Below are 10,000 nucleotides of genomic sequence, written 5' to 3'. Positions count from 1 at the left end.
CTGTTCTACTAACACACTGAAGCCTCAGTCCCCTCATCCAGCTGGTCCTGAGTTCACTAACCTGTTCTACTAACACACTGAAGCCTCAGTCCCCTCATCCAGCTGGTCCTGAGTTCACCAACCTGTTCTACTAACACACTGAAGCCTCAGTCCCCTCACCAGCTGGTCCTGAGTTCACTAACCTGTTCTACTAACACACTGAAGCCTCAGTCCCCTCATCCAGCTGGTCCTGAGTTCACTAACCTGTTCTACTAACACACTGAAGCCTCAGTCCCCTCATCCAGCTGGTCCTGAGTTCACTAACCTGTTCTACTAACACACTGAAGCCTCAGTCCCCTCATCCAGCTGGTCCTGAGTTCACTAACCTGTTCTACTAACACACTGAAGCCTCAGTCCCCTCATCCAGCTGGTCCTGAGTTCACCAACCTGTTCTACTAACACACTGAAGCCTCAGTCCCCTCACCAGCTGGTCCTGAGTTCACTAACCTGTTCTACTAACAAATGTGAAACCCTTATTGAAGGTTTCAAAGAGCTCTCTGATGAGGATAGGCTACCCGTCCTCTTGGGGGAGGACGCAGAGAGCTGTGGGTTGGCAGCGCACTACATTGCTGCCTGACATAAGATGAGGGACAGTGACTGACAGACCAATCAACCTGCACACATCCTCTACTGTATACTTATTGTTATTGTTGAATGTATGGTTATTTTGACCCTTGCTTATTGTTGTTACTGTTGTCCCGTTGACAATTTTTATTCTTATTATTTTCATATTGTAAATATCCAACGTGAGCTTTGGTAATATGGACATTGTTACATCATGCAAATAAAGCAAATTGAATTGAAAGAAAGAGAACAAGAGAGAAAAGGAACGAGAGAACGAGGGAGAAAAGGAACGAGAGAACGAGAGAGAAAAGGAACGAGAGAAAAGTACCAAGAGAGAGAGTGTTCTTAAAGTGGATGAATTAACCCAGAGAGGAGGAGGAGAACTAAACAAAGAAGAATTATCCACGTTAGAACACTGCCGTGTCACAATGATCATATCTCCACCAATCGAACGTCGAGAGACTAACATACGAGGGGGGGGGGACAACTCCGCCTGCGTTCCCATCAGAGCACCAGACCACAACATCATTACAGGGACTGTGATTTAAACAGGAAGTAATTAACCGCGATTACAGTGATGAACAAAATTGTCCTGCACTGATGTGATCACTTTATACAGAGTGCAGTGTACTGGCAGTTTGACAAAAATAACACTGTTTTTGTGTTGCAGCTTTTCAGCAGTGCTGTGGAGGCAGAGTAGGTATGTGGGGGGGGGGGGTATAGATGAGATAAGGGGGGGACAGTTACTGTGACAATGAAGGAACAAGGACTCAGACAGCCTCCTCAAGCACTGACCCTCACACTGACACTTCATCAATTCACACACGCCCAGATATCCCCCCCCCCCACACACACACACACACACTTCCCTCCCGACCTCCCCCCTCTCTCCATACTTCCGTGTCCCTCCCACCCCGTCTCAGTCCTTCCTCCTGTCTGTTTATCCTCTCTTACCGCTCTGCCTTCAATCTCTCCTCCTTCCTGTTTTTGCCCCGCCCCCTCACCTCCAGTTTAAGGACATCGTGTTGCAGTTTCCTCTGGAACTCCAGGAAATGGCCGATGGTCAGTTTGCCCTTCAGGTCGGCACCTGAACAGAGAAGAAACGGTGGGTTTATAAAAGGAAGCCCTTTCCCTCCAGGTGTTTTATCCATCTCATCTTTCAGTTTATTACCTCGGGTTTTTATTTATTTATTGTTTTCCTTACATTTGTTTCTGTGACTGACTGACTGACTGACTGGTTGACTGACAGACTGACTCACTCATTGGTTGGTTGACTGACTGACTCATTGACTGACTGACTCACTCATTGGTTGACTGACTGACTCACTGACTCACTGACTGACTGACTGACTGACTGACTGACTGGTTGACTGACTGGTTGACTGACTGGTTGACTGACTGGTTGACTGACTGGTTGACTGACTGGTTGATTGGTTGACTGACTGGTTGATTGGTTGACTGACTGGTTGATTGGTTGACTGACTCATTGGTTGGTTGACTGGTTGGTTGACTAACTCATTGGTTGGTTGACTGACTGACTGGTTGATTGGTTGGTTGACTGACTCATTGGCTGACTGGTTGGTTGACTGGTTGGTTGACTGGTTGGTTGACTGGTTGGTTGACTAACTCATTGGTTGGTTGATTGGTTGGTTGACTAACTCATTGGTTGGTTGACTGACTGACTGGTTGATTGGTTGGTTGACTGGTTGGTTGACTGACTCATTGGCTGACTGGTTGGTTGACTGGTTGGTTGACTGGTTGGTTGACTGGTTGATTGACTGGTTGATTGGTTGGTTGACTGGTTGGTTGACTGACTCATTGGCTGACTGACTGGTTGACTGGTTGGTTGACTGGTTGACTAACTGACTGGTTGACTGACTGACTGACTGACTGGTTGATTGACTGACTGACTGACTGACTGGTTGATTGGTTGGTTGACTGGTTGGTTGACTGACCGAAGAAGTATGTGGTAAGAGCGGAGCTGCAGCCGCCAGTCTTCAGGGTGTTACCCGTAGTGGAACGGTCCCGATGACGCATTCCCATACTGGTCTGAGACCTGATGATACTCTGGACCTGAGGAGAGGAGAGAGAGAGGGTTGGAGGGAGGAGAGAGGGTTGGAGGGAGGAGAGAGGGTTGGAGGGAGGAGAGGAGAGCGGGTTGGAGGGAGGAGAGGAGAGAGGGTTGGAGGGAGGAGAGGAGAGAGGGTTGGAGGGAGGAGAGGAGAGAGGGTTGGAGGGTAGAGAGGAGAGAGGGTTGGAGGGAAGAGAGGAGAGAGGGTTGGTGGGAGGAGAGGAGAGAGGGTTGGAGGGAGGAGAGGAGAGAGGGTTGGAGGGAGGAGAGGAGAGAGGGTTGGTGGGAGGAGGGTTGGAGGGAGGGTTGGAGAGGGGAGGGAGGAGGGAGAGAGGGTTGGAGGGAGGAGAGGAGAGAGGGTTGGAGGGAGAGAGAGGGAGAGAGGGTTGGAGGGGGAGGAGAGAGGGTTGGAGGGGGAGGAGAGAGGGTTGGAGGGTAGAGAGGAGAGAGGGTTGGAGGGAAGAGAGGAGAGAGGGTTGGAGGGAAGAGAGGGTTGGAGGGAAGAGAGGGTTGGAGGGAAGAGAAGAGTGGTGGAGGGAAGAGGAGAGAGGGGAGAGAGGGAGGGAGAGAGAGGAGAGTGAGGGAGAGAGAGAGGAGAGAGAGAGAGAGGGAGAGAGAGAGGAGAGGGAGGAGAGAGAGGGGGAGAGAGAGGGAGGAGAGAGGAGAGAGGGAGAGAGAGGGAGAGGGAGGGAGAGAGAGGAGAGGGAGGAGAGAGAGGGAGGGAGGAGAGAGGAGAGAGGGAGAGGGAGAGGAGTTGAGAGGAGAGGGAGAGAGGAGAGAGAGGGAGAGAGAGAGAGAGAGGGAGAGAGAGGAGAGAGAGGGGAGAGAGAGAGAGGAGAGAGAGAGAGAGGAGAGGGAGGAGAGAGAGGGGAGAGAGAGAGAGAGAGAGAGGAGAGAGAGAGGAGAGAGAGGGAGAGAGAGGGAGAGAGAGAGAGAGAGAGAGGAGAGAGAGAGAGAGAGAGGGAGAGAGAGAGGAGAGGGAGGAGAGGGAGAGGGAGAGAGAGGAGAGAGAGAGAGGGAGGGAGAGGAGAGAGAGAGGAGGAGAGGAGAGAGAGGGGGAGAGGGAGGGAGAGAGAGGGAGAGAGAGGGAGAGGGAGGGAGAGAGATTGGAGGAGAGAGAGGGGAGGAGGAGGAGAGGGAGGAGAGAGAGGGAGAGAGAGGAGGAGGAGAGGAGGAGAGAGAGAGGAGGGAGGGAGGAGAGGGAGAGAGGAGAGAGAGGGAGGGAGGAGAGAGAGGGAGGAGAGAGAGGGAGAGGAGAGGGAGGAGGAGAGAGAGGAGGGAGGAGAGAGAGGGAGGGAGGAGAGAGAGAGGTGGGAGGATGGAGAGGTGGGAGGAGAGAGAGAGGTGGGAGGATGGAGAGGTGGGAGGAGGAGAGAGAGAGGTGGGAGAGAGAGAGGTGGGAGGAGAGAGAGAGGTGGGAGGAGAGAGAGATTATTATTATTATTATTATTATTATTATTATTATTAATAGGGAGAGGGATTAGAGAGGGAGGGAGGAGAGAGAGGGAGGAATTATTATTAGATAGGAGAGGGGAGGAGGATGGAGAGGTGGGAGGAGAGAGAGAGGTGGGAGGATGGAGAGGGAGGGAGGATGGGTGGGAGGATTAGAGAGAGGTGGGAGGAGAGATTAGGTGGGAGGAGAGAGGTGGGAGGGAGAGAGAGAGGTGGGAGGAGAGAGAGGGAGGGGGAGGAGAGAGAGAGGTGGGGAGAGAGAGGGAGGGGGATTATTAGAGGTGGGAGGAGATATTAGAGGGAGGAGAGGAGAGAGAGGTGGGAGGAGAGAGAGAGGTGGGAGGAGAGAGAGAGGGAGGGAGGGGAGAGAGAGGGAGGGAGGAGAGAGAGGTGGGAGGGAGAGAGAGAGGTGGGAGGAGAGAGAGAGGGAGGGAGGAGAGAGAGAGGTGGGGGAGGAGAGAGAGGTGGGAGGAGAGAGAGAGGTGGGAGGGAGAGAGAGAGGGAGGGAGGAGAGAGAGGGAGGGAGGAGAGAGAGGGAGGAAGGAGAGAGAGGGAGGAAGGAGAGAGAGGGAGGAAGGAGAGAGAGGGAGGAAGGAGAGAGAGAGGTGGGGCATTATTACTAGTGTTGTCAGCAGTGGAACGGTCCCGATGACACATGCCCCTACTGGTCTGAGGGAAAAGAAACGGTCTTGACATGGACCAATTAAAACCATTACAAACTTAATCATTTAATCTGTGAATGCCACTGGCTGATCCTTTGATCCAATCAAAACGTAATTAAGCCAAATAATTGATTGTATTATATTGAAATCAATCCCACATGAACCAAACATACTCTATCAACATCATTTAGCTTCACGGAGAGAGCACAGTGTGTCGTGCACGAGGATTCCATTATGGGCCTAAACCAATTATTCTTTCACAGTTTGACAAAAGAATGAAATAAATACATGTGATCTTTCTGAGAGTGTAAAAGTGGCCCGAGGTGGAACAAATGAAATCAGAGGGAGACACTATATACAGTGGTACACCTCTCGGTTGTCCTGAACGACACCCTAATCCCTGTATAGTGCACTACGTTAGACCACACCCAATGGGGAGTAGTGCACTTTATAGGGACAGGGTGTGATATGTTATGTAGCCACTGTTTGTCGTGTGTGTGTGTATGTATCTTCTGAGATATATATATATAAAATTATATATATAAAATACATATATAAATATATATATATATATATATAAAACAGTCCCTACCAGATGGTATGGATACTGATATAGCCTGCAGTCTCAAACCATATTATTTTATGTTCCCTGGAGAAGAGAAGCAATATGACAGGATATTGGTTTCAGTCAGTCAGCCAGCCAGGTGTGTGTTTCACAGCTTGGCTGACTAGATACTTCTGATTGACTGTAATGGCCGTAGTATTGACTGTAGTATTGACTGTAGTATTGACTGTAGTATTGACTGTAATGGCCGTAGTATTGGCCGTAGTATTGACTGTAGTATTGACTGTAATGGCCGTAGTATTGACTGTAGTATTGACTGTAGTATTGACTGTAATGGCCGTAGTATTGACCGTAGTATTGACTGTAGTATTGACCGTAGTATTGACCGTAGTATTGACCGTAGTATTGACCGTAGTATTGACTGTAGTATTGACTGTAATGGCCGTAGTATTGACTGTAGTATTGACTGTAGTATTGACTGTAATGGCCGTAGTATTGACTGTAGTATTGACTGTAATGGCCGTAGTATTGACTGTAGTATTGACTGTAGTATTGACTGTAATGGCCGTAGTATTGACTGTAGTATTGACTGTAGTATTGACTGTAGTATTGACTGTAATGGCCGTAGTATTGACTGTAGTATTGACCGTAATGGGCGTAGTATTGACTGTAGTATTGACTGTAATGGCCGTAGTATTGACTGTAGTATTGACTGTAGTATTGACTGTAATGGCCGTAGTATTGACTGTAGTATTGACTGTAGTATTGACTGTAGTATTGACTGTAGTATTGACTGTAGTATTGACTGTAATGGCCGTAGTATTGACTGTAGTATTGACTGTAGTATTGACTGTAGTATTGACTGTAATGGCCGTAGTATTGACTGTAGTATTGACTGTAATGGCCGTAGTATTGACTGTAGTATTGACTGTAGTATTGACTGTAGTATTGACTGTAATGGCCGTAGTATTGACTGTAGTATTGACCGTAATGGGCGTAGTATTGACCGTAGTATTGACTGTAATGGCCGTAGCATTGAGTAATGGCCGTAGTATTGACTGTAATGGCCGTAGTATTGACTGTAATGGCCGTAGTATTGACTGTAATGGCCGTAGTATTGACTGTAATGGCCGTAGTATTGAGTAATGGCCGTAGTATTGACTGTAATGGCCGTAGTATTGACTGTAATGGCCGAAGCATTGAGTAATGGCCGTATTATTGACTGTAATGGCCGTAGCATTGAGTAATGGCCGTAGCATTGACTAATGGCCGTAGCATTGACTGTAATGGCCGTAGTATTGACTGTAATGGCCGTAGTATTGACTGTAATGGCCGTAGTATTGAGTAATAGCCGTAGCATTGACTAATGGCCGTAGCATTGACTAATGGCCGTAGCATTGACTAATGGCCGTAGCATTGACTAATGGCCGTAGTATTGACTGTCATGGCCGTAGTATTGACTAATGGCCGTAACATTGACTGTAATGGCCGTAACATTGACTGTAATGGCCGTAACATTGACTGTAATGGCCGTAACATTGACTGTAATGGCCGTAATATTGACTGTAATGGCCGTAATATTGACTGTAATGGCCGTAATATTGACTGTAATGGCCGTAGTATTGACTGTAATGGCCGTAGTATTGACTGTAATGGCCGTAGTATTGACTGTAATGGCCGTAGTATTGACTGTAATGGCCGTAGTATTGACTGTAATGGCCGTAGTATTGACTGTAATGGCCGTAGTATTGACTAATGGCCGTAGTATTGACTAATGGCCGTAGTATTGACTGTAATGGCCGTAGTATTGACTAATGGCCGTAGTATTGACTAATGGCCGTAGTATTGACTAATGGCCGTAGTATTGACTGTAATGGCCGTAGTATTGACTGTAATGGCCGTAGTATTGACTAATGGCCGTAGTATTGACTAATGGCCGTAGTATTGACTAATGGCCGTAGTATTGACTGTAATGGCCGTAGTATTGACTGTAATGGCCGTAGTATTGACTGTAATGGCCGTAGTATTGACTGTAATGGCCGTAGTATTGACTGTAATGGCCGTAGTATTGACTGTCATGGCCGTAGCATTGACTAATGGCCGTAGTATTGATTGTAATGGCCGTAGTATTGACTAATGGCCGTAGTATTGACTGTCATGGCCGTAGCATTGACTAATGGCCGTAGTATTGACTGTAATGGCCGTAGTATTGACTGTAATGGCCGTAGTATTGACTAATGGCCGTAGTATTGACTGTAATGGCCGTAGTATTGACTAATGGCCGTAGTATTGACTGTCATGCCAAAAGACAGCTGCTTATGAGGGCTGTATTATGGTATTGCTATAGTTGTGTGTTGACCTGTTCAAACTCCTCCAGGTCCACCTCTCCATCTCCATTCAGGTCGAACATCTTGAAGGCGATCTCAAAGTTCCTCTGGGGCGCTGAGAGAGAAACACACAAGGGAGAAACGCTACATTACATCTCATGGTTCAAATATTACATCAACTCTCCTTCAAATACTTTGATAATTTGCTCCGGGTTTGCCAGGAGTGGCAGATTAGCAGGGTTGATTGTTCCCATTGTACTTGTTCCCGGTGCAGTGGAATCAAACGCACACAAAACAAATACAGGGTCTTCATTGGGCCTTTGTCCATTCTGCTCCTTTTATTTCTATGGGAGTAACAACAATAATGACTCACAGGAGTAATTCACAACACCTACAGAGCCATCAGATTTTATTCACACTACTTGACTACATCCACAAGTTGTCATGGTACAGCCTGAATTTAAAAACAGATTGAATTAAGATTTTGTGTCACTGGCCTCCACACAATACCTCAAATTAGGTTTTTAGAAATATTTACAATTTTTTTTTTTTTTTTAATGAATGAAATTATTAAATGTTTTGAGTCAATAAGTATTCAACCCCGTTGTTATGGAAATCCTAAATAAGTTCAGGAGTAAAGATTTGCTTAACAAGCCCTTTTTGAATGACGAACCTCACCTCTGTACCCCACACACATTCAATTATCTGTAAGGTCCCTCAGTCAAACAGTGAATTTAAAACACATTTACCTACAAAGACCAGGGAGGTTTTCCAATGCCTCGCAAAGAAGGGCACATATATATATATAATTATATATATATAATTAATTATTATAAATTATTGTTATATTCATACACTATTTTAATTGTAATAAATTAAGACTATTGTATTTTAATTTTACCTTTATTTAACCAGGCAAGTCAGTTAAGAACAAATTCTTATTTTCAATGACGGCCTGGGAACAGTGGGTTAACTGCCTGTTCAAGGGCAGAACGACAGATTTGTCAGCTCGGGGGTTTGAACTCACAACCTTTCGGTTACTAGTCCAACGCTCTAACCACTAGGCTACCCTGCCGCCCCATCTCCTATCTCACTATTCAAGGAATGTCCATTAGTGTCCATTAATAAATATCAGGTAATAGAGAATAGTTGCGGTATATATATATATTTTATATAACAAATTCTTATTTTCAATGACGGCCTAGGAACTGTGGGTTAACTGCCTGTTCAGGGGCAGAAGGACAGATTTGTACCTTGTCAGGTATGGGCTACTGGGTTTCGGCCTTCACTACACACGTAGTGAAGGTGTATCTCACTAATCATCGCGAAAGCCAACACCTTATTTGGCCACCTTTCGTTCCAATACTCTGCTGCCTGTGACTGGAACGAATTGCAAAAATCGCTGAAGTTGGAGACTGATCTCCCTCACCAACTTCAAACATGTGCTATCTGAGCAGCTAACCGACCGCTGCAGCTGTACATAGTCTATTCGTAAATAGCCCACCCAATTTTACCTACCTCATCCCCATACTGTTTATATTTATTTACTTTTCTGCTCTTTTGCACACCAATATCTCTACCTGTACATGACCATCTGATAATTTATCACTCCAGTGTTAATCTGCTAAATTGTATTTATTCGCCTACCTCCTCATGCCTTTTGCACACAATGTATATAGACTCCCCTTTTTTTTCTACTGTGTTATTGACTTGTTAATTGTTTACTCCATGTGTAACTCTGTGTTGTCTGTTTACACTGCTATGCTTTATCTTGGTCAGGTCGCAGTTGTAAATGAGAACTTGTTCTCAACTAGCCTACCTGGTTAAATAAAGGTGAAATAAATAAAATAATTTAAAAAAAACACATCAACATGGGTTCAGTAGTATGTGTGGGAATTGAACCCACAACCTTGGTGTCACCACTACTTGTCCAAAGAGAGGCCTGTGTGTGTGTGTGTGTGTGTGTGTGTGCGCGCGCGCGGGGGGGGACTTACTAGAGAGCACGGTGGTGAGGAAGATGTAATCAGAGAAGGAGATGAGACCACACTCTCCCAGTGTGAAGAAGATACTGTCCTCATCCGCAAACTTCTCCCTCTCCTGGGAAATCTTCTACTCATCAGGAAGAGAAAGAAGAGCGAGATACACACACTAGTTACGGCCCGTGTGAGCAAGGGGAACCTCCCAGGTTTGGGTTGCAGCATACCACTACTAATCAAGACTGAGAGGCTCCTCACTGTGTGTGACATGATGGAGATCTCCTTCAAGCACACACAAACACACTAATATACAGTAGGGATTAGCACGCAATGCTAACACACAC

The 10,000-nt window shown here is 46.3% G+C and overlaps 1 protein-coding gene across 1 annotated transcript in view; it reads right to left on the bottom strand.

Moving 5' to 3' along the window:
- The window catches only part of micu1 (mitochondrial calcium uptake 1), an 88,151-nt gene that overhangs the window by 27,722 nt on the left and 50,429 nt on the right, over window positions 1-10,000 (bottom strand). The window contains exons 3-6 of the mRNA XM_064924433.1: window positions 9,675-9,789; window positions 7,713-7,795; window positions 2,559-2,676; window positions 1,608-1,690 (exon numbers count right to left, since the gene is read on the bottom strand). Of these exons, the coding sequence (XP_064780505.1) occupies window positions 1,608-1,690; window positions 2,559-2,676; window positions 7,713-7,795; window positions 9,675-9,789 (399 nt within the window). The remainder of the gene's footprint in view (window positions 1-1,607; window positions 1,691-2,558; window positions 2,677-7,712; window positions 7,796-9,674; window positions 9,790-10,000) is intronic.

The sequence above is a fragment of the Oncorhynchus masou genome, chromosome 18 (genome assembly GCF_036934945.1).
Source record: "Oncorhynchus masou masou isolate Uvic2021 chromosome 18, UVic_Omas_1.1, whole genome shotgun sequence".
Classification (NCBI taxonomy): Eukaryota; Metazoa; Chordata; class Actinopteri; order Salmoniformes; family Salmonidae; genus Oncorhynchus; species Oncorhynchus masou.
Note: the sequence above shows the minus strand (reverse complement) of the source record. Positions and strands in the feature narration are given on the sequence as shown.